This window comes from Gymnogyps californianus, chromosome 13, assembly GCF_018139145.2.
Source record: "Gymnogyps californianus isolate 813 chromosome 13, ASM1813914v2, whole genome shotgun sequence".
Classification (NCBI taxonomy): domain Eukaryota; kingdom Metazoa; phylum Chordata; class Aves; order Accipitriformes; family Cathartidae; genus Gymnogyps; species Gymnogyps californianus.
In genome coordinates this window covers 8030606-8055398 of record NC_059483.1, presented here as the reverse complement: position 1 = coordinate 8055398, position 24793 = coordinate 8030606, and the positions used below count along the sequence as shown (strand labels likewise).

The following is a 24793-nucleotide window of genomic DNA, read 5'->3' as shown; positions in this document are numbered from 1 at the left end:
TCTAGCTTTGACCTGTGCAGCACATGAAAGCCTGACACCTTCCACAGGCACTGGATTCATGGTACAGAAGTTAAGCGAATTCAAGGAGGAAACTGAGCAAATAGAAAACATGACACTCTAAGATCAAAACACTTGCAAACCTGACCAGGACATCCTTTCCTCAGCGTCCAGGCAATTTCAGACCTATGTGTTTTCATTTGGGCTATCATAAAAATAGGGAATAGCAGGGGAAGCCACACCCATTTCAATTATGGGAGTTTGGGTTTGTTTTTTGGAGGGAGGGTGGGGAGGAGTTGCCGGATGTAAATACATAGCCACTAGTTATTTTAACAGAGATGCTACAGTGCAGTTCTGCACATCTGTACGTGCTACTGCCATGATTCTGGAAGATGTCACGAGTTAAAACATGACCGCTTCTAGATATACTCACAGGTTCTCCAGGCTCATTTCCACCTAGAATCCTAAATCCAAAACCGGTTTCCTTTCTCCATAGAAAGATATCCTGCTCTTGGTAATCTGGAACTGAAGGGAAAGAAGGAAAACTGTAATTTTTAATCAAAGGCCCACACCTTTATATCCAAATCAGAACTACTCTGATGCATGTGTAGAGGGATCTGCTGCACAATTTTACTCTTTAAATGAGGCAGTCTTGAATTTTTAGACATAAGTAAGAACATTTATAGCTTTAAATACTAAAGGATTACCATTTAAATCACTACTAAAAATTATATGGTGGTTTCTACTTTCTAGGTGTTTAATTGTGACTTGCCTTTTGTTTATCACGATAATATTTCCTTCCATCAATATTAGCATCATTACCCAGTGCAAGAGCCTCTTCCAAATCATCAATAAATAAATGTGTACAACAGAGAATTACTCTGCCAGAAACAATACAGCTGCCTCCTCTTTCATGGGAGACAAAAGAGCCACTTGTTATGACTTCTACTGTTTAATTAACTTCCACAAGCATAGTTTGCTAACTGTCTACTGACACTGCTTTAACTAACTATGGACAGATCCCTGGTTGGTGTAAAACAGAAGGGCTCCACTGAAAACAATGCAGCTCTCCTGACTTCACTTGCTCCTGTACGGGCTCTGTAAAACCACTGAACAGTTAAAACTAGCTGGAAACATAAAAAAGCCCAACCTTACCTACTCATTAGCATGGAACACCAGCAAGGTTTTTACAATGAATATTACATACAGTAAAGTACTAACCTTGAAGTGTGGTTGAACAGTAATGTTTTATATTAACTTATTCATGCTTGCTTTCATCCTTTTTTTAAAAATGCAAAATTAATTGCTAAGGTTAAATCATATCAGAAGACAACTTCAGGTTCATTTAATATTTATTGGTTAGTATCTGTAACATTGACTAATTTTGTAATGATCCCCTCCCAAAATTTATAATTAATGATAAAAAAAGCTGTTCCTTTACAAGTCAGCTGCCTATATCTTTAGTAAAGAAACCAAAGTATATCGTTCAGGAACGTAATTTAAATAAGTGCATACTCAGATACAGGATGCAACACACTTAATGAAACATCATCTAGTTTTCTGTATCCATGAGTAGATAAACTGGTTGTTTTCCATTGACATCAGTGAGTGACAGACTGGGCCCTAATTGCATTTTACACTGTCGGTGCCTGTTGCGCAACGTCTGGGTCTAGTCATCTGGTGCTTTTCAGCGCTAAGACTTTTGGTTAGCTCTGCTGCTCTCTCTTCAATGACTCAACAGGTTTAAAATATAATATGATTTTAAGACCTGGGAATACTAAAAATTAAAAGAACAGGTGAGTGCTAAGGCACAGATGTCTGCTTTGACATTTTCATTCAAACTGGTTTTATACATAATATTTTCACATTTTAATTACTTGCAGTTATAAACTAAGCTTAAGATCTGTGCACATTACCTTACTGAACTAGAGGCTAATTTTTGTCCAGATACAATTAGAGAATCATCAGGTGACGAACACGCTGGAAGCCTGCGTGGTTCATCTGTTCAGGCGAGCTGGCTGAAGGCAGCTCGCCACCATACAGACGGGTGGCACAACAGCAGAACTTAGACAATGAATTAATTGGCGTTTGTCACTGCCTTCAGTGAGGGGGAGCGTGAAAAGCTCGGAAGCGTCTCTCCAGCACTTCGCAGGCTTTTTTGGCAAAGGCTGGCCCCAACCAATTAATAGCGCGTGTTGGATCTGTCAGAGGCAAAATGGCTTCTGCAGAGAGCTTCAGCGTGGGCCCGTTTCCTCGGCATCTCTCAACACCTTCCCATTTGTCAACTCTCCAACCTCACTGAACGACGCCTTATGTTCCTAGTTCGGGTACCAGCTAGCCAATTAACGGCTGCTGGGGATAATGGCAAGCCGAGGTGTAACGGCGGTGTCAAACCAAAGCAACAAAAAAAGACAAGTCTATACCCAAAGAAGCAAATTCATTCATGGAACGCTCCTTCCGCTGGAAGGATTACAGAGAGGTGAAACACAGATACAACAAACATACAGACAACACACATTTACACAGTGTGAGTACAAACCGAACAAAACTCCTTTTACCGCTTTTTGTGCCAGCTCTGCAGTATGGTGAGTCACTGGCACGGCCCAGAAAACCCCATCCACCTCTGTGCTTCCATACAGCTGAGTGGGACCCCCTGAGGCTCTCCATACTGGAGAATTACTTTAGGTTCCCCATTATTTGGTAGCGCTTCAGAGGAGCCACTTTCCTTACTTAAAGGGAAAATTTCATGGTGGTGCTGAAACTTTGTCGAAAACAAATGAAAAATGGCCGCCAGGCGCCATTCATTGCATCTTTGCACCTTGACCTGATCTCAAGCACGTCTGACTCTTTCTGAAAAAACATGTACATAGCCCAAATGGGCAAAACTCGCCAGTCTGCTCGTCCTGAATTAAACCAGACCATTTGGAGAGCGTCGCAAAAGCGGTAAGAAGAGTTCTGCTGGGGCCGTGAGGAGGAATGGAAGGAGAGGTGAGTGCCGCAGCCCCGTCGACGAGCCACGCGGGCAAACTCATGAACGAAACGGGAACATGATAGCCCCCCACCGCCGCCTACGAAATCCACCGCTAGCCAGTACACAGTAAAGCAAGTACGTTGCACCTTCGTGGCTAACCTTGGCGTATGGCCCTGCCAGAATCCCTTGGTGATGAAGAGCCCCCCGCCACAGAGCAGCAATGACACCAGAACAAGACATCACAAGACACAGATACATTCTCGGCACAGTCTTACATTCTCCAAAACTCGTGGCACTGATTTCTCTCTCTCTCTCACCCTTGCTCAGTCCAGTTGCAGGCGAAGGTGACATAGCTGTAATATTAATTTTACAATTTTGCAAAGCTTAATGTATCTGCTTTCTTGTTAGTTCATTTAATTAATTTTGACTGTATGGATCATGTTAGGCTTTCATGCATAAATTGCTACGGTTATAGCTACTATGGATTACGACATACTAACTTTCACATCTATTTGCACATGCCTGTGTACATGTGGAGATACAATACACACACACATATGAATTTATATATTTATGCACATGCATGCAGGTACATTTGAAGAACGCTTTTTTCCTCCTCGGAAGAATCTCTTTAAGAACACCTTAAAAATACTTTTCTACAAAAAAATTTCCACCATCATGACACAGTTAGTTTTCCAAATGGAAATATCTTTTTCTAATGTTAAAAGAAATTCTAAATACATGGTGATGAACAATGAACATAGTGCTTAATTAGAGGTCAATTTAATCAAAAAGTTTCCTATACAAACTTTAACAATTATCTTACATGTTATATAAAAAAAAATTTCTGCCCCGTGTGATATCAGTTTCAACAAAAGATGGATTCAAAAATAATCAGTATGAGTTTGCTTTAGTCACTAGCTCATTTGAGGCAGCAGCACTTTCAATGACTCACAGCTTGGCAAAGTACAAAAGTTTTAAGGCCCAGATTCAGCAAAGTATATAAGTACAAGTCTGAAATTAAGAGTGAATAGTCTCACTGAAGCTGATGGAGAGTTTCAGTGTTGAAAAGTCCTGTGATTTAGACATAAATCTCATGAGATTCCACTTTTGCAGGAAAGCTCTGTCTTCTAAACCATCCCACTGCAGGAGAATTCCAGTTTTTCTGTCTTTTCCTTTTAATCAACCCTTCTGGTGGCATGGAAAGCTTTCAAAAGATGGCTTCAGCATGTTCTCGACAAGATGGCCAAGTTCTGCCACTGAGGTTCGGGGAAGGCGCGATGCCTCGACTGAGCCATGGACCAGGCTGGTGCCAGACGAACACCACCAAAGTCTGCCCAGGACCCAGCTCCGTAACAGCTCAGCAGCCACTGCTGCTCACGCAAGATGCTGCAAGCACTACGGTCCTTTTCAGCAAGACATTCTCTAAGGGCATGGACACATCTGTGTGCCCAAGTGTGTGACTGTAACTGTTTGTCTCCTGTTAATATAATAAAAGGACATAACCCTACCAAGGGGCTTTTACTAACTACCATCTTTAAAGTCAGTCTGATCAGAAGGCAGCTGCAATTTCCTGGGAGTATTTTTCTTTTCTGTTTTAGGGAGAAAGTATCTAATGTTTGGTATCATTGTGCAAATATTTGTAATTCTATGTAATTGCTGGTGAGTGAACACTACACATTGGGGTCAAGACTTGTTTGTATTATTTTAATTAGATTTGGGGAGAGAAAAATCCTACCAAATAAATTATGTGCCTGAAAATAAAATTCAAATATTAACGATAACTTAGAATATTTTAAAAGCTTTAAAAATTATCTATCATGTTCTGCTTTACTTTTAATTAAATGCTTAAGCCCTTCAAAGGGATTCATTAACACATCTGCAATTCAGATTAATTCATTTTGTCACTGCTGTTTTGACAGATGGCCATATGTAGGATACGGTATTTTGCAAAGCAATCAGGACACATGAGAAAAATTTGACAACAGATTGCGTTAATCTTTAAGGAAGTTTAATAATACATTGAAAAATAAAAAGCATATTATGAAAATATATTTTCAATAAAACAGTGCGAGATTTCAGAATTGCGGTTCTCTGATAAACTATTCAATTGCTGTTTCTCTCACTGAGTGCTCTTCATGTATGTCATTCCTGGATCTTGGAACTGCTTTAGTTTTTAAACCTTAAGGGTTTGTCCTTCTCTCTGATTCATGTACACTACTCCCACTAGCAGCAATGAGTTACCCATAAAGAGGAGCTCAGGCAGCTAAAACTTAGCACCAGCAAAGAGTGCATTTGTTATCGCCACCAAATGATCTGTTTTCAGATTCACTTAACACAAAGCCGGCTATTCTCAAAAGTCCTAATCCAGCAAAGAATTGCGACTCTGGGCCAGATTGCAGCAGAGCATTTGAGTTCAGCCTTAGCCTTAAAGCATCCAAGTCCCTTTGGGTTTACAGCTTGAAAATAAGCTTCCTTGGAGCAGAGCCCAAGCACTCAGCACCTTGCAGGCCTGATCCCCTCACCCAGGGGAGCTGCATGTGAAGGAACTTTAGCCCACATTTGTTGAATAAAGTTGCAGTTCTCATCTGCTGCCACTCAACCAGAGCCCAGACACAGTTATAGAGCCATTGCTTAGCTTTGCATTATTAATTCTAGCTTAATTTTTCTTCTTTTTTTTTTTCTTCCCCTAAACAGGCAACATCTGTGGTTCTCCTCCGCAGAATCGGAGTACTTCCTGATACTAAGATGCATTGGGTAAATAAAAAAAAATACATGCTTTTACAAAATTATGGGTTATCTGGTGCTTTTGAACCAAATTCTGCTCTACCAATGGCTTCAGTGAGACAAGTCACATAAGTCAAATACTGTCTTCTTTTATGAAATATTGATCCAAAGAATACTCAGAGACAGGAAGAATGCATTTTACTAGTTCTGAAAAATTAAAATGTTGCCTGTATGCTTTCCATGTCTACATTATTATTATTAATGTTAATAACAGTGGGATGCACTCCCAGTCAAAAATGCAGTAGGTGGTCATTATAGATTCAGTACTTCTTAGAAACATCCTGGAGACGATGTATTCATACATTGAATAGAACCTCTCTATATTATTATTTTTAGATGAAAAAAAATTCTGTCCAGGCTGGGGCTGAATTCATCTTCTTGTGCCAACCGCACTTGAAAAATTGCACTATATTCTCTTTATACTCAACAATTTCACAAATGAGACGAAATGAAACGCTTAAGATGACCTAATGCACTAAAATTCTTTTAAGTTCATCATATACTTCAACACAAAGGGTTGGGGCTGTTTTTCAGTCCACTTGTTGGGGATTCAAAACCCTGCCTCTCAAAAGAACATTTTATAACCCTTTTCAGGTTTATTAAAATTTAAGGCCATGAATCAACAGAGCGCAAGCCCTGGACTGGGCAGCAGGGAGAGCTGAGAGAGCTGAGCTGGGGCTCCTCAAACAGCAGGGGCTTCTAGGACCCACCAAAAGCTCCAGTTACTGGATGCATCAGCCACTCTCAGCACTGGCACTAGGGTGGCATCCTCCTGCTGTACATGAGATATCCATTTAGTTCTGCTCACGCTTTCATCAGAAGAATGCAGAGAGAGTCACACTGAGCAACCAAAGCTATGGATGTCATGGGAGAGGAGATGCTAACCTCAGTCCCAAAGCCAAAGGGAATGGGCGCTCAAGTAAAGAAGAAAGCAATGATATGACTGTATCACCGCCAGCCAAAGAAGGCACTGGAGTTAAACTGAACTGCAGCTGGGTAAAAACACGAAGAAGAGCACATGTGGAGCAGACAGACAGTGAAACCGGAGGCCCAGGGAACGGTTTCTCCCATCCTGCAGCCTGTGGTGCTCCATGTCAGCAGAGCTCCCTACGAGTGGTCTGAGAGCCACACAGCCGGTGCTTGGGCAATACTGGGAAGTGAGTCTCAAAGGGGCGATTCACGTTCATAACAGAGCAGCCACCAATTGCCCACTTTTCACGCAGACCAAACACAGGGAAAGAAACATGGTGGCTCACCCCAAGCTCCCAGGGCAGAAAAGGCACCTGGTTTCAGCTGTGAACCACAGTCTCCATTTATGAGACTGGTGAGAGGGACAAAATGTGAGGGCTTGGTGAGGGAAGGAGGAGGAGTTGACCACTGACCTCTAACTAAAACCACCAGTCACACTTTGGGATCAGACCACGACAGGAGACAGAGCATGTCGAACTGCCTTTTTCATTTAGACTATATCCTTCCTGTTTTTCTTCACCTTTCATTAAGCGCAGCGAAGCCATGTCACTAGGTAAGGGTGCAGGTTAATCCCCAGGGAATGTGTTTCACTCCAGCTTAGGGTTGGAAATTCATAGACTCTTGGACACTTCTAGTGGCACATGCTTACAAGGAGACATGACCACATCACACTTCTGCCATTCTCCAAAAACCCTCTATCTATGAAACCAAGAAATCTCAGAAAACACCTTCCTGGGAAGGAAATGGCAATGGGACGAAAAGGTGGTAGAAAAGCACTGACGTTCAAACCTGTAGTTCTCATCTGATAGAAGAGTCAGGAGATAAGGACTGAAGCAATAGAAGAGGATCAATCCCACTACAGAGATGCTGGACCACAGAAAGGTGAGACAGGGAAGCTGAAGGGGTGTAGCAGAACCCAGTCTAGCAGAAGGCCCAAGCAGAGAGGACTGTGGCACAGGGAGAGATGGGGTGTGGGAAACCAGCAGGTCAAGAGACAGTGAAAAGGCCCCTGGAAGGGCTCTCATCACAGACAAGGATAAAACCTCTACAAGATACCTGCAGCTGTCGAGGAAAGAGGGAGGATTTAGCACATACTGTTGGAGGTGGACATAGAAGGGCAACTGCCTGCCTGTGCACTTCAGGATTTCTCTGGCTCAGCCTCGGGTTTTATCAGGAAAGACAGGCAGGAGTTAAGGCTGCTAAGCTGATACTAATGACTAATTAGTATGAGTTAAACAGTTAATTAGAAATTAGCTAAGTAGCTGCAGGGGGTCAGAGGCAATGCCAGCACAGTGCCTACAGGAACTATGAGAGCTGAGCAGGAGTAATGCCGGTGCCATGGGACAGCCTCAGCCTTATTCATCCGGGCAGGAGAAGGAGGAGCTCTGCCCGCAGCTCTGCAGGGCTGAAGAGTCACCGTCCCTCAGCTCTTGCCCCTTTTTCCTATTTCAACAAGATGCACGTGCAAGTTCCGTCTCTGTGCTTCTCTCTGGATTAGCATGACCTGGCCCAAGAGCCCACAGGGTCGGTACGCCTAATCCCTGGGAAGAGAAGGGAAGGGAAGCAGCTGAGACACTGAGACAGAAGCTGAGACACCTACAAACTGCATTGCTGAGACATTCAATCCAAAGAGATGCATCTTCAGCCAAGAAACTGTGACTCATGATTTAATTTTTCCAGGACATAAGATTTCTAAGTGATTCATTTGGTCAGAAAAAAACAGTCCTACCATTTTTCATTCTGGGGTAATGTTCATTTCATACTGGTTTTACCAATTTCCAGTCAGGACAACAAAATCAAACTCCAGGTGATACTCTTACAGCATCAAGACTTTGAAGCTCCCTTTTCTGTAACTAAAGTAACTATTGCTTTCGAAAATGAACCTAATACTCTAACTCTTTCTTTAAGAAGCTTTTACAGATTCGAACATCTTCAGCAGTGCAATTAAAGCAAAGCCAGTGTGTTTATTTTGTTCGCAGAGAAGAAACGGATTGAAATCATTTTTATAGTCTTGGAGCAGAGTCAAAGCCCTGCTGAACTATTAGCCAAGTGTGCAGATTATTAATTGCCATAAAAGCCACTTACAATATGCATTTGATATCTGTATTGTTAAAGTGTCCACTCTGGTCAAAGTAAAATGGCTCAGCTGGATTTTCTCCTCCCCAGGGTGAGACTGGAAAGCATCTGATAGGAATTTCAGCAAACTAAATACTTCCCCTCCTTACTGAAATTCCTATGCATATCAGACAATGAGTCTTAACCTCAAAAAAGAGTTTAGGATCTGGATAACAAACTTGGAAATTCTCCTTCAGCCTAATTTAAAAGCAAAATAAAAAAAACAGGGGAAAAGACGGTCTTTAATTTTAAAGGGATTTTTCATATTAAGCTTTGGTCTAAGTGCCCTTTCCTAGAGATGATCTAAATTCATTCCTCATCAGAGAGGAAACTGCACCTCTATCAAGTAGATATCATTCACAGATACCAAATTAACAAACTGAAGCCTTATATTTTCAACAGAAATCTAAAAGATTCAGTTCTTTGCAAAGAAAATATACAGAGAGCAGCTGCCAGAGCCGTAGCCTTAGCAACCACACCTGCTTCATACTCACGTCGGCTTTCATACATGCTCCTGGACTGGGCCCAGATTTTGAATGGATCTGGCTTTTTCTGCCCAGAACCGTCCGGTTGATCCGCAGCCGGTGCCTCCGCGGCAGTGTAGTCCGGCAGCACCTGCGTGCTGTGAACGGGGGAAGCGGTGTGCCCGCTGCGGTGGCTGGAGACGCTATGCTGAGAACTGTTTTGGCTGTCTTTCCTTTCAAGTGGTTGCTGTAAGGAAGAAAGCGAGTGGAAGGAGAGAGAACAGACGGTTATTGGTCTTTGAGTGGGTGTTTTCCATCAATTTTTCTCCCTTCTTTGATCAGGGTTTCTGCATGCACATAAGTAAATATATAAATCACAGTTTTGCTGCCACCAGTTAATGCTGGGTACAGTTAAATTCCCCGATGACAGATTTTGATAGGCAGACTGACAGAAAGAGATATGCAAAACAAAGCATTTATCATAAAAAAAATATGCAGTTCTCCATCTCACACATAAAACAAATCTAAATCTCGTTATAGGTTACTAGTTTCAGTGCACTTATTTTTTCCTGCATTAAGGCAGAAAAACTCAACGACCATCTCCTCAGATAACATTAGGGTCTAACTTGAGCATGCAAGAAAAAGGAAAAACTACCATATTTCACTGTGAAAACTTAAACAGTCTCTCTGAAACAGATGCAAGCACAGCCCTTGCTAGGAAAGATCACTTTTCCTCTGCAGCTTTTGCAACCCCCACATCACAAGTGGGTGGACAACAGAGTACCACTTTCATGTCTCTGCTTCCCAGAGCATCCACAGGATTATGGCAGACCTTCACAAATGTGAAAATGTCTATTTGCAGTTTTATTTCCTTGTTTTAATTGAGCGCATTAAAGCAGGAAAAAATACGTCCGCCTAAATTCAAGGCTTATTCGAAAGCAGTATGTCAAGAGCTCTGTGTGCTCAATATTTAGCTAAGCAGGGTACATAATTCTTAACTCAAATTCACAACGGTGTGCTCAAATGAAGCACAAGTCACATTTGCATTGCCAGCATTTGTACTGCTCAATATGCAGCAAAAGCCTCCCTCAACAAGAGCTCCCCAAACTGCACAGCAAACGCTTTTTAATGTTCTTTTGAGATGACCTTGGGTTGGCATCCAGGTTGAGTCCAATCTCCCACCTGCTCCGGCACAGGGAACTGGCACGTTCCCGGGGCTGCTGCGATGCAGGGGGTGGCCAGAAAAATAGCATCCTACAGGTTGTTTTTACAACATCCCCAATTTCCTGGCTAAAAGGGGTCAGCCACTGTACCAAGCAACCTCAGACAAAAATTTAAAGCCTCCTGCTGGCAGGGGGTACCCGAAAACATTGCAACAGGAGTCTCTGCTTTCAGGGACTTCTCCATAGAAAACCAAGCAGGGGTTGGGAGAAAGGCCAGCGGCAAACACAGAGCAGATCAGCATGGGGGGCTGAGGTGCCCACAGGTCTGGGGACTCCCTCCTTTACTCTGAACATGAAACCCCAGGCGGCCAATGCTCCATCATAGCAGGGCTGAATTAATTACAGAGGAGAAAGTCACCATACGAAAGTGCCCTCTCTTAACAATAATCTTTTCTGTTTTTTAAGTTGCACATATTTTAGGTTTACACTGAGAAAAAAACCAGCTCCAACAGCCCAAATGACTTTGACCTCGCAGCCTTACATTCGAGCTGTTGATCCACTACCAGCATTTTTTTAAATGGTATCTCGATCGACTAGAATGTGAAATTGCCTTTGTCCTTTAAAGCAATTTTGAACAAAGCATACCTGCTGTGATTACTCATCTGCAGACTTTCAAATACAAATATCTGAACCAATTTCAAACATTTTTAGCTTTTTAAGTGGTAAAAGAAGCTAATTCACATGCAGTGAAGTGCCCTTCAGTTTTTAAATGAAGCAGTTTTAAAACATCTACGCTGTGGATAATCACTCCTTTGTAACTTAAAAATAAAAAAAAAGAAAAAGCACTTTACAACTCTCAGTCCAGCCATCTGGATTGTTTTGTTTGTTTGGCCAAACTACTAAAATAACTACAAGCATCCTGTGAAACTTCAGGCCAATCTCACTGGAAATAGCTGGTTTACAGAAGTTGGAGTACAGGGACCAAAATGTGAAGCTTTATTCAGCCCTTGGGGAAATGCTGAGAACGCTCTGAAAACTTTCTGATTTAAAAAGAAACAAAGTTTGAACTTTAAAACGTGCTCTCACTTTATGATATGAAAGGTCTAAATATTGAACAAACTATGAATTCTGTTTCATATTTAGGTTGCAAATGGAAGTGTCAGCATATCTCAAGCAAAACCACCTCTAATTAAACTAAGAGTCGCAATTGCAAATACAGACACTTTGCAAGAAATAGGGAAAAACTTCTTCAGAGGGACAGTTGTTTTTCCAAACAATAACTCCTTCAAAAAGCCTGAAACATCTCTACTTAGGAGTCGAAGAGGGGAACAGAGAAAGGGGAACAAACCCATGGAAATAATGAATATATGTAACTAAACTAATTCAAGACAATATTAATCGACTTTCACATCACCAGATGACGCCAAAAAGGTTTGGGGCCGAACTTCTTTTCACGTGCTGTAGCAGCTTCAGCACATCAGCAGCAGCAGGACTCGCAGGGGTCTGACTGCCCTGCTCTCTGCGGCGCTCCTGCAATGGGGACTGCCCAGATGAAGGAGTTTGTGCCTTGGTGCAAAGGTGGACCTTTCCCAAGAGAGATGAGCTGATGATCATATGCCAACGAAAGGATGGCTTCTCTATCTCCTGCCTCGTTCCTAGCTTTGGGGCCGATCCTCCTGGGTCCGAATCTGACTGTCCAGCTCACTCAGCTCACACGCAGGCAGGAAAGCAGCTAAATCAGGGCCGGATGAGCATGGGGCTGTTTGGTGACAGACCGCTGCAGAGCGGGCGGTTCAGACCTCACCCTGAGATGTTGATCATGTTTTTCAGTGCAAAGTAAAGCAGATCAGCTGACTCGTGTTGACTTCTGACAGTAGCTACAAGAGCATGGGGCACTGAACTACACAAGTCAGCAAGAGCACCCTGACCCTCCAGAGTCTACGGTCTTCTCCAGAGCTGTTGATAAACACAAATAGCTTGCCAGAAAGACTCTTGACCAAAAGTGGCTAGAAATCAAGACTAGGATGACTACCTTGAGTCCATTCAGGCAAACTGCACACTTAAACACAGGTGATGGGAAAAACCAATCACCTTGGTACTATATTACAGCCATGACAAAATAAGTATGTGGAAAGCTGGAGCTTCTCGTGCCCTACCAGGCCCCAGGTCCGAGATGCATGGCCCGTGCCAGCTTCCCTACACCCTTGCTGAAACTTTGCAGTGCTCATCCTGCAAAACATAAGATGAAGAAAAGGTAGTATTGGGAAGAAGGTCTTTTCTAGCTGCCCTTTCCCCACTGCCTGAGGCTAACAGGAATGTCAGCGTGGCTCGGATTTCCGAGCGCAGCTGTGGGGGCAACTGCTGCAGAAGAGGGGCCAGCAGCGGTCAGGGTTTGGGCATACATTGTCCTTCCAAGATTTCTTCCCCTCACTGTGCAATCCCATTTTCAGCCACAGGCACTGCATTTGCCGACCTGAACGGCAGCTTCTCCCTCAGCAGAGAGGCTGAGTGAGCCCACACCGAGCACTACATTGTCCTCTGGTTATGGGGAGGGAAGAAAACAGCAAAGGTGATGTGAGCCGGGGAGCTTGAAGCTGTTGTGTTTCAAAAGGAGACAGGAGGGAAACGACTTACAAAAGTCTCAAAGTGCCTGGAAAATGCTATAGATACCCAAGCAGCAGAGACCAGTTTGTCATTCATGCTAAATGAAAGAGTAATTAGATGTTACTTTGTACAGTGACTGCTAAAACAACCGAGGCCCGTGACACGGCTGAGAGGTGGCTGCAGGCAGAGACGGGACACTAATTATTAGCAGCAGTTGTGTATGTCTGTGTCAGGCAGAGAGAAACCCGCAGCAGAAGAGGCGACGGTGGTAGGGAGCATGTCCTGCGGCACAAACGGACACCAAAGCTTTTTGGCATGGGATTCTCCAGGCACAAAACTGCAAGAGGGAAGAGTTGCTGTCGTTTCCTCCCACTGCATTTCAAGGTGGGGCGAAAAAATGGATCTCTGAATGAAGAGGGATGTGTTGTACAAACACTCATGCTGTGGAACCAATCTCTCCTCCTGACAAATACAGGACATCGGCAGAGCCCCAGGCACTGCCTATCCACCTCAAATACGTGGTGAGTCTCTTGTCAGGGACAAGCTGTGCATAGGAATTGCATTTTCGGCCACAATTCAGCTATGCTGACAATGTATTTATTTACACCCAAAAGAAAAAATTAGATTTTTGGAAGAGCTTAGCACTTTCTTCCCCCTGCAGTGATCCCATCTTCAGATGATCTAGCTGCAGATTTTGTGCTCTAAAGCATTTTGGAGAAGCTGGTCCTGGCAGCAACAGCAAACCGAGTTGGAAATGGGAATCTTTGCCCCCTTGTGGAGTATTTTGATGCAAGCAACAAGGAAAAAAAAAAGAAAAAAAGAAAAAAAAAAGTTTGTTTTCATCCATGTTATAGCAGGATAATTGCAGGGGAAATTGCTATCCTAGAGAACTTGCACACTGAAAATGTATATCCCCAGACGGTCAATACAAAAATATTATCCGTTTTCAGCTAAAAAAGAATCAATGGGAAACTGAAAACAAACAAGAAGCACAGAGAGCTGCTGCGAGCATGTCCTTGGTGGGGGGAAGGGGGAAGAAAGAACTTGGAGGTGCCCAGTCTCATGTATGGCTGCAAACTTTTTTTTACTGATTTGGCTCTTCCACCAAGGTTGAAAAACTCTCCTTAAAAACTGAGAAAAAGAGCAAAGCTCATCAGAAGGTACACACAGGCTGAAAAATACAGCCCAGGAAAACTGAGCTCAAGGCAGAAAAATATTCCCACACTGTGTCACAGCCCCAGCACTAACAAACCTCTCCAAGGGGCTAAAACACCTCCTCCCAGCCGGGAGGTATCCAACAGCCTGAAGTCAGCTTTTTGGGAATACGGGATTGGGGCTGATAGCTAAAAATAGGGCTTGTTTGAGAAAGAGACAGCTGTCGGCAGTAAGTCGGCGGTGTGTCCGGCTTTGGGAAATGGTATGAGGTAACAAGAGAGAGCCTGTCACTACGCTGAGCGAAGCAGAAGAGGATGGACACCTGAGCTTGTGTCTTCCCCGATGCAGCAGAAGAAAGAAAGAACGAGCACAAGTTAAGATTGGACCAACTGCTCCCGGCCTAGATGTACGCTGTCCTCTAACCGCAGCTAATTTATGAATCAAGGAATGCTGAAAAACAGTCCCCCCGCGTCGGGCAAAGAGAGCGGGGGAAACGGGCAGCACGTTCAACCCAAGCCCCATCGCCAGCCGTGCCGCGCTGGGGACAGCCCGCGGGCCCACAGCTCAGCCGGCAGCACCCGCGTTCACCCAATAGCTGCAAGCGCAGCAAAGCACCCCCGGGAAATGCCGGGGCAGGGTGCAGCGAGCCAGCATCCCAGCCGGGGAGCGCACCAGCGGCACAGGCCTGGCTCTCCCCTGCCAGGACAAGAGCAAGTGGGAATCTTCATGGCCAAGAGGGCCAGGCTCCCCTTGCCTCACAGCTAAGCAGCAGCCCTGCAACTAAACCGAGGAAGGACGGTGTTTAGCAATACCACTGCTTTTATGCTTTTGACCATCGCCTTGGCCACACGAGCTCTGGTGTTGGTGTAAATCCATCCCAGACAGCCCCGAGGACAGTTTCCTCCCCTGCACACGGGTGCCCCGAGGCGCTTTGCTCCAGGTTTCCGTGCTCAACCCATGCATGTCACCGATGCCTGGGAATGAAGAAGCGGCTGTACCGACTCTGACGCGCTCTGCTCTGCCCCTCTGAGGAGCGGTTGGTCATTAAAGCTGCCGCACAATGCGGCAGTGTAAAACATCACTGCTAATTGCCGATGCAAATGATCCGGTGTGCAGGCAGGGGGGATAGGAGGCTCTGCTTTTTGTGAATCCTGTGCTTTAGAGGCAACAGCACCGCCTAGGGCTGTAGCAAAAATTACTGGAGGGACCCTAAAGCAAGGTGAGAGGGGTTTGGGAGAGGCAAGCGAGGAAATGGGATTGCTTTCCCAGGGCTGACTGGCTCCTCAAAGCAAATAGTAGGGAGAAATCTGCTGTTGCAGAGCTACACCTGTTTGCAAGCAGCCTCTTTATTCACCAAGGCGGGATTATCCCGACATGGATTTAGATGCTGCTCAGATTTTCACGGTGCATCACTGCTGACCAAAGAGGTGTCTGACATGGCAGGATCCCGCTTCACCTGATGCCGAATGTGCGTGTGGCAAAGCGGGAACCTCCACACTTCGAAAACACTGAGACTCATTGATCGGGGCTGGTTTAATGATAGAAGTCGGAGTCCAGATCGAGTGCAGCCACTCCTGCTCCGAGTGGGGAGCTCCAAGGGGAAACAAGTGCAGGCAGAGGAAAGAAACATGCCAGACGTGTATGTATTTTACACACTCGCTTCTGTTTTACCGAAGGCTGCAATAATCTCTGCGTATGACAGAAGCGAGTGTGCAGGGCCTGACATGCCTGTGATTTGCGAGGGAGCACACCCCGCACTTCTGCCTCTCAACATTAATGCAAGCTGACAATGGTAGAGGCCTGGGCTCACATGACTTTAATCAGCGCTGCCCTAAGCCATCAGAATCACATTAATTATTTCAGGGCTTTCTTTTTGGATTAACAGAGAACTCGTATTAAAAGCAGGAGCCTTCTGCTCAGCCCCTTCATAAACCTCTTGCCCAGGTTTGCAGTGAGGTGGGCTGTGCCCAGCTGCAGTTTTTGGCACCCGTCGGGGACTGTCGGTGAAGTTTCGCACCATCTTGCAACACAGCAAAGACCTCACTCGCTCTGCTTTCCCAAAGCTACTGGGAGAGAATTCTCTTTTTTCCCCTCCTGCTCAACAGATAACTGGAAACTTTCAGGCTTTAAGCATTCCATTTCCTTTAAAAAGAAAATATTTCTTTTTGTTGCATACAAATAGCACATTAATTTCTTCCACAGTATCATGCATGGAGCTTTAACGATACTTTAAGATCACGGCTTCCATGCTATTAGCTAACATGTCATCCAGGTAACAGCTTTACATGGAAATAGGATCAGAAGGGACAAGAAAATACTGTTCTGCTGTTTGTTTTTTTTTTTTTTAAATAAAGAATCTCACACCTGCAGCACAATCCTGCTCAGTATGAAAATGCCTCCAGAGCAAGCGCTTGGACAGTTAACTGTATTCCCCGGGAACTGTAATCACGCTCCGTTCATGCTTTGTCTCTCTCGACCAGGTGCATGCTTTCCCATTCTGTTAATAATTCAGCTGAGGGTACTCGAGAAAACTCAGGGAGTTAATGTAAAAGGTTGGTGCCTATGAGCACCCGACAGGAATTTCTATCTGGCAAGAAGGTGGAGCCTCCCATCCTTCCAAAAGGAAACAATAGCTTTTTTTTTTTGGTTAGTTAAATGACAGAGAAGCTCATCTGTCAGGGAAGAGGATCTGTAAACCTGAGGCTTTATTTGCAAACAAGTCCCCCTTCCATACTGCATTCCTCTCTCATCTCCCCATGCAGCGGGAGCCGTGCAAGGTAATCATGGTTGCAACAGAAAGACAACTTAAAACAATCGAGACTCACAAAGAAAACAAACCGAACTCATGCCTTTCTCCTTCAAAGCAGACAAACAGACAAAAATAGTAGCTGAAAAGTGCTTACCGACTTTGGGCTCTTCTTTGGGACCGGCAGTCCTGAAAAATGGCAACAAGGGAAAAATAAACATTAGCATCTAAACGTTACCTTCCCTTAAAGAAAAATCCCTAGGTGTATCATCCGAACGTAGCCATCTGCAGAGTTATGTCAGCTTTCGCTCTCGCATCGGAGTTACCAGTCTGTTCATATCGAATCAAAGCACAGGGAGAGGGAGAGCGAGCGAAAGACGGGAGCAGGGAAGAGGGAGCGGGGGGAGAGCTCTATCTGCATTAGCTATGCTGACTTGTGCTGCAGCAGCCGGGAGGCTGGGAGAGAAACCCACAGCCCTCAGCAGCCGCCGAAACCCAGCGCTTGGGCAGAATCTCAAATGCTCCCCTGGATTACGGGAGACTTAGCTTACAATTAAGCCGAGGCTATTTCCTTTTGACGCGATCGGCTCGGCGATTTTATCGGACCAATCGCAGCGGCGCAGGGGAAACAGGTTGATTTTTTAAAAAGTATTTCTCTACAAATCGATTTTTGAAAGGAAAATGTGCATTGGCTTGAGCCAGGAGGCACACGCTGGGCAAAGGAAAACAAAAGCATGCGGAGGAATAAGCTTTTATCCCTAAAAACGTGAATGTTACTGAGAAAACATGCGTTTTCCTTCCTGTCCATTCTAAGTGTAAATCTTTGAAGCCAGAGATTTTACCTGTTAGCTACAATTTCAGAGAGCTCAGGCTTGAAAACAGCACTGCAAATGTCCTGACCCTTGGGGGGATGCTAGGGAGCTTGGAGAAGGGGGGCTTACACAGGTTGCAGTCGATGCAAAGGAAGAAACAACTGGGAGGGCACAAGAGAAGGTTTTTTCAAGGACAATTTTGCATTTTGGAGCAGCCTCTTACTCGCTCTGTGATGAGCAAGAGAACTCAAGTGGGATTTCTATCGACTACTTCTGCATATAGCTCAATTCCCAGCAGCAAAGGAGACACTTGGCTGGGGGATTTACCTACAATGCAGGAAAAGCTCTTTCCTGGGCATTTTGCAAATCACCTTCCTTTTCCTCCACTGTTGGAGGAGAGGGAACTCCCCATATTTTGCTTTGTGTGACACTCCAGAAAACAAACATAAACCAAAGCACAGATTACACTCCACATTAAGTGCTCAGTAATTCAGATGTTTGAAATCTGCTTTTGTCTTTAGGATGTGATTTATGTGGCATTTATGCCACATTATGTTTTCTACTTCATGCATTTTGTTTGTGCTAAAACCCATGCCCTCGTCTAACTGTGATGCAAGTGAATTACAAATCTGTCTAGGAAGAAGCTCATTTTAAGGTAATTCGGGAGATGTTAGTTCTGAACAGGGAAGATCCACAATTAAAAATGATAAACAGAGCTCACTTTGCTGCCTGCTCACAGACTGGGATGCAAACTGTAATGTGTATTTTAAATGAAATATTTTCAGCTTTTGAGGAATATCTGTGCTCTGCACGTCACTCAGATGCATTCCCAGCCAATAGCCAATACCCCTCCAGGCACTGATTGATCGAGGGACAATGAAACATCAAAACTGTTTGAACTAAACAATCAAGACCGCAGCTTCATTTCTGCTGACGGTGACTGTGTTTGTATAATACATTTAAAGAGGAAAGCACTAATAACGTTCATAGCAAGCTACATTTTTAACAGGCATCATTTATCACAGAGATAAACACACAGATAGAGATTCTCCCTCTCCCTCTCTCCCCTTCCACATGCATGCACACACGTTTACTCTCCCTTTCCAAGAGATGCTCTTTCCTATTAAATCAATAGGTAGAGCAGATCCCCATGCACGCACACACCCTTAACAGACCAACATGAGCCAGAAAAGGTATTACAGCAATTTAAATGTACTCCGCAAAAAATAAAGTGGAGGTGCAGCTGGGCTGTTGGTTCAAATTGTACCAGAATTCAGTTTACTGCATCACAAGCATTAAATGTTAAAATTTACTAAGCATGAACTACTGAACGAACCTTGCCTTCAAAGTTTGTCATTAATTTTGGCTGTTCCAATCCAAAAAAGATGGAAAACGGTTGAAAAATAATGGAAAACACATCAAGGCCATTGTTTGGCGGGTCCTTCAGAGGTCGATGAATCTTACAGTGTTACTGCTCTGTGCCCGACTTTGCTGCAGAACAAGCAGTAATTGACTTTTTACCGAAGTAAGTGACCGCAGAACATGTTAACAAATGTTGGTAGTTTTTCATGGGACAAGCTTATAATCAGGGGAATAACCTGCCTGTACATTTTCCTGTAAAAATGTTATTTATTCATCTAATTAGGGTCTCATTTTAAAACTCCAGTTCTTGACGCTGCAGGCCAAATGAGCAAATGATAGCTATAATATGTAGTTTTCATGCTCAGATAACGGAATGGATATAGTATTTAACAGCGATGAACACGAAGCGCTTGAATAACCCCCTGATCCTGGGAGCACCACTAGCAAGAAAATGCCAAGCTTTTCCAAAAAGCTTCTGGCAAAAACAATTGCCCAAGCCTATGAATTTGGGATGGTGACAACGGTGAATTATAACATTCACCTTTTGATTACATTAACGTCCCGTCAATGCCCAGGCCACTGCTCATGCCATGCCTTGCTTGGTATGCTCATCCTCCTGGCTGTCCCGTTCTCTCCTGAAGCCTCACTGCAAGTTTTTCAGAAGTAAATGGACCAAGCACGGACTTAACACTCAGTTTGCACCTCTTTGGCATTGTCCAGTTTTTCAGTGGTCAGACTAATGGCATTCACATCCCTGGCTAAGAGAAGCCAAAAGGCTTCTCTGCTGCTCTGCCCTCAAATCCAATAATGGAATAGTAATAGTTTATATCAACGCTGTTTGCAATATAATTCCTCTGTGATTTAATGCCTATGGACACCTCTCAGTAGTACTTGAAACGCATCTTCTCATTTTGGGGGGTTTTGGAGGTGCAGATCAGAGAAGGTGGAAGAGTCAAGCAACTGAATGGGGCTGTTGTCATCACAGAGTTAACAGTGTTTTAAAACAAATGAGCGCATCTGGTAAACAATGTCAATATGACCTAAACCCCCTTGAATGGGCTCATTGTAGCTACTTACTAAATGTGCCTGGAATTAAATTAATTAGAAAACAGAAATTACTCCCCTCTAAATAACAATGTAATGAAGCAACTGCTTAATGAAAAATATCAGTGATCAGTGAGCAATCCACAAGCATAAAAAAAGGGATTGTAATCAAACTAAATTCACAGACTTGTCAGCAAGACAAGAAAGGCCTCATACAAGGTTAGTCAAAAATGAGTCAGATGCAGGGATCTAAATTAAACTAATTATCACAGAGATTATTACATTTATCTTAACAAAACCCTCTCTTTTCTCCCCAGTACTCCCTAAAGCTCTATGTACAGCTGGCTGCATCCATCTGCTCAACTACATTTTGTAACATAGGGGAAAAAACGCAAATTATTAAGCAAGTTTTGTACCATGACTTCAGCACTCGTAACACCATTACCCATCAGGAGCAGTATTTCTGTTGTGTGACACTGTATTATGTTGTGAGTGATGCGGTCCATGAAGTAAGGCCACAATGAGCTTATTTCATGCTATTTGGCATGTGTTAATTCTGCAATCTTGTCTGGTAAAACTCTTGGAGCTGGGAAACTGTAAGTTCCCTAACCCTATCTATGATGAGTTCATGGAAGAACCCATGGGACAAAACTGTGACCCCAAGTGTTGCTGTTTCTAACATGCAGTGGTCCTCAATTTTTACAGGAACATTTTCTCAAATCTTTTGTCTTTATGCAACCAAAGTAACATGGGAAGACCACAACACATGGCAAATTCTGTTTTACTGAGCATATACAGAATGCAATGTGCGACTACAAATCCATACCGTAGCTGGGGCCTGATTCTGGTGAGAGCTCAGAAGGCCACAAATGGTCAAAACATTACCTCAATGGACACCAGACACATCGTGCCCTGTTCCACAGCCCCACGTTTTAGAGACAGTGGATCAAAACGATCCACTTCCTTAAGTTGAATCTTAAGGAAGACCTATCTCTAGGCACCACAGGAGTCATCCAGTCAACCCATCCGAACAGCTCGGTTATGTGAAGGCCAGTTGGCGTGATCACTTCTCCCTCCACCACAAAAAAAAAAAGGTATATATTTCAATGGGATTTCAACTGAAGTTGGAACAATTCAGTACCAGTTTGCACAATCCACCCGTAGGACAAAGGCGCTTGAAATTGCTAAGAGCCAGTCTAGAAGCCAGACTATCATCTTATTTATTGCTTACAACATCTATGGCTACTGCTCAACATTTTTCAGTTTCGGGGGGTTTTTGCACATGAAGGAAAAGAACAACTGTGTCTAGATCTGCACTTCTCATGATTGCTTAACACTTCTAATCTGGACACCCTGTGGACCGTCCATATACAACAGCAAAAAAAAGCCATAGGTGAGCCAAGTGAAAAGGTCACCCATTTGGTTTCGCCATTACGTCATCTGCAGCCCAGAATGCACAACAGCTGAAAATTAGTGGGAGATGAATAAAAACACAAGAAAAGAAACATTTCAGACTGTATCACAAGGTTAACATTTACAGAGAAAATGTTCCTGCCTGGGAAAAAAAAACCAAACAAGCTTTCCAAATAGTGCTGCTTACACCGTGCTGAATAAAAACCAAAAGCTGTATCAAAGAAAACAGACACTTCGAAAGACAAGGGCTAAAGTACTGGAGTCAGGGGGTACACAACCATATACCTGGCATTGCACACTGATCGCTGCTTTCTGTGTGAAAAATAAGGAACTCTAAATAATTAATGCTAATGGCCACCAGTGCTGCCGGGGGGGCAGGGGACAGGAGGTTGGTGGTGACAAAGCTATCCCCTTGATTCTGTATAATCCGTTGCCAAAGAATTTCTAATGAAGGACAAATACTATCTAAAAAAATAGATGGAACTTGATCTTTTCCAGACTGGAGAAGAACAAGAAAATACACCAGAATAATTTGCAGCAAGAGAGGCAAGCCTATACAGGCATAAGGAGCACCATCAAGAAGAAAACCCCCACCTTGACCCTGCCCAACTTTTCTGCTCCTCATTGTGATTTGCATAACAAGAGTGTCACTGCATTAACAAAAAAATCAGCTACGCAATGCAAGCTTTAAGTGAGAGAATAATTTACACTGCAGGAATATAGCTCTGCCATAAATCAAGTTTGGTAACTACCAAATACGGTGAAAAATGCCACGTTTCTAATGCTAATGTTCAATGCTAATGCTAAGAAAGCAATGTTTTCAAAAGACCATCTCGGGTATCATTAACCCACTGGCACTGGCAAAAAATATTATGAGGCATAGTATATTATTGCCATTAACATGAATTTCAGTTCTAGATGCTCTAAAGATGTTAAATTGTATTAGCCTCAATCACTCATATTTGGTCAGGATGCTAAACAATTCCTCATAATTGAAGTCCCAGTCATATTTTCAGCATCTCAAACCAGAACTGATTTTAGAAGCAATAAAGATGATATAGGCTAATAAAATGCTATTTAATTACTACAAAAATAGAAATTTAACTATGTAGTAAGATACATATGGTAATGCCAAGACACTAAGATAATAAAGAGATTGAGAATTAGTGTGACAATTACCCATCTAAACTATGGTTGAAAGCATGTCAGCAGTTCTTGTATTTTTATTTTGAAGCTCATTAAATGAAGAGTTTTTCCTAAAGCTCGAGCTGTTGGAGTCATATACTTAGATTAAAATCTCTCTTAATATTTAAACAAATATGTACATAGACATTAAATTTCTGAAACCTCATGAATGGTAAACACCAGAATTGGAAAGTAATTAGAAACCTCCATGTTCTTTTTACATAGATATGTGTGTGTGTACCCATGTATTAGACACACATTTTTTTCATATACATAAGCATACGTGTGTGGATATGCATTTTCCACGAGCCCACAAAATCCATGACTTGCAAGCTTTATTTCTAAAGCACATCTCACAATTTTTTGGGTATGCTGCAATTCTGAAGATGTCCAGTCCCAAACCCCCTCTCCTCAGCTGGCTGTCCTGTGGCATGGCCATGGGGGTACCGAAGGGCAGCAGCACCTCAAGGCCAACCTCATGTGCCACTCCACGCTCAGCACGGAGGACACTGGTAGAGAAGAAACCATATTTTGCTATTGTGACATCTGTATTTATCCTGCTCAGTGAGGCTGTTTGTCTTCAGACTTATCACAGCACTGTTACAAGGTGTAAATCCACACGCTCAAACCTGTGTGGCTTACGGCAGATTCTCGTATTTCATATTTGGAGAGCAGCCTGCACAAAGGGGACACCTACAAATAGGGCCCTCTTGGCATTAGTTTGATGTTGCTATTAATAACTAACATCCCTTAATAATAAGCTAATATTTATAGAATGCTTAGCCAGATTCAGCCCTGGGGAGTGCACATGCACACATGGCACACTAAGGCAGAAAATCTTTACCAGAGGACAATGGATTTGCAGATGTTTTCACAAAACATGACTTGATTTGATTTAAAACACAGTTTTCTATAAAAATAAATCAGTAACTCAATATACTTCCAAGTACATAACTGTACATCTCAGAAACTAACCCTTAAGGATAAGGATGGAGTCAAACCTTCTGAGGACTGATACTCACCTGCCACATCCCTACCAACATTACCTTCACGTGCCCCCAGCCACAGGGCCCTGACCTGCCCCAGCATCCTCAGCCAGCTGCATCACTTCCCTGAAGCTCAGGCTCATCTACTAAATCTGTCTGGTCTACAAGCCCTGCCAACTTCTCAAGTCCAATTCGTGGTACATTGCAGGTCTTCTGGCACAAAAGACACAGCTTTAACAGGGTCTTAAAGCTGGTATAGTCCTAATTACTATCACCGTCATAAAAATAAGTCCTTCTGACCAAGAAAAAATAAACATGAAAATGAATAAACATAAAATTCCAATGCAGAATGGGGAAAAAAAAAATAAATTCAGAATAGAGACTTAGAGATATAAGGATAGATATTTAAAAACAATCTGTCTCAGAACAAAACCATTGAGTAGTCCATTACAAAGCCATCCTTCTTCCACAGTTTTGCCCACCTGCTATTGCTTGTAATGACTCTCCAAATGTATTTAATTACAGTGACAAACAAAGACCTTTTCTGGATTTCTGATACCTCATTAATTCTGTTATGACTGGTATTATAATGCCAAATCAGGGCAGCAGCCACCGCACCTACCTGCAATCTGGCTGATAAAAGCTCATTATTTACAAGTACATGCACACCAAAATGCCACACAGGCAGTATGTAAGGTAGGAGGAAAAACTGGGTGGAATAAAACCCTCCTTGCTGCACAGCTGAAAGTCTGCTCCATTTCCTGCTGTGCAAATCCCGATGAAGATGTGGGAGGCACATCTCTAGCTAAATCTGCCTTATCTAATGCATAGTATTAGGTTCTGCTGTGCCACCTTGTGTTACATCACATCACATTTGATATAAAACAACACTGTGTGGGTTTGAGTTGCTCCACTTATACCACTTCAGCATTTAGTACCAAAACCAAATCAAAACATAAGAGGAAAAAAAAAGCCAACTTTCAAAACCTCAAGCTAGGGAGAAAAAAAAGCCTTTAGGAA

General features: G+C 43.3%; 1 protein-coding gene across 15 annotated transcripts in view; it reads right to left on the bottom strand.

Moving 5' to 3' along the window:
• The window catches only part of MAGI1 (membrane associated guanylate kinase, WW and PDZ domain containing 1), a 359845-nt gene that overhangs the window by 22020 nt on the left and 313032 nt on the right, over window positions 1-24793 (bottom strand). For 10 of the 15 annotated variants that reach the window (XM_050904374.1, XM_050904375.1, XM_050904377.1 and 7 more), the window contains 4 exons: window positions 17129-17160; window positions 9334-9550; window positions 3244-3321; window positions 431-522 (listed from right to left, as the gene is read on the bottom strand). In XM_050904374.1, coding sequence (XP_050760331.1) covers window positions 431-522; window positions 3244-3321; window positions 9334-9550; window positions 17129-17160 — 419 coding nt within the window. Of the gene's footprint in view, window positions 1-430; window positions 523-2815; window positions 2822-3243; window positions 3322-9333; window positions 9551-17128; window positions 17161-24793 lie in introns of all 15 variants that reach the window. The other 5 variants (XM_050904384.1, XM_050904385.1, XM_050904386.1 and 2 more) reach the window with 2 other exon arrangements.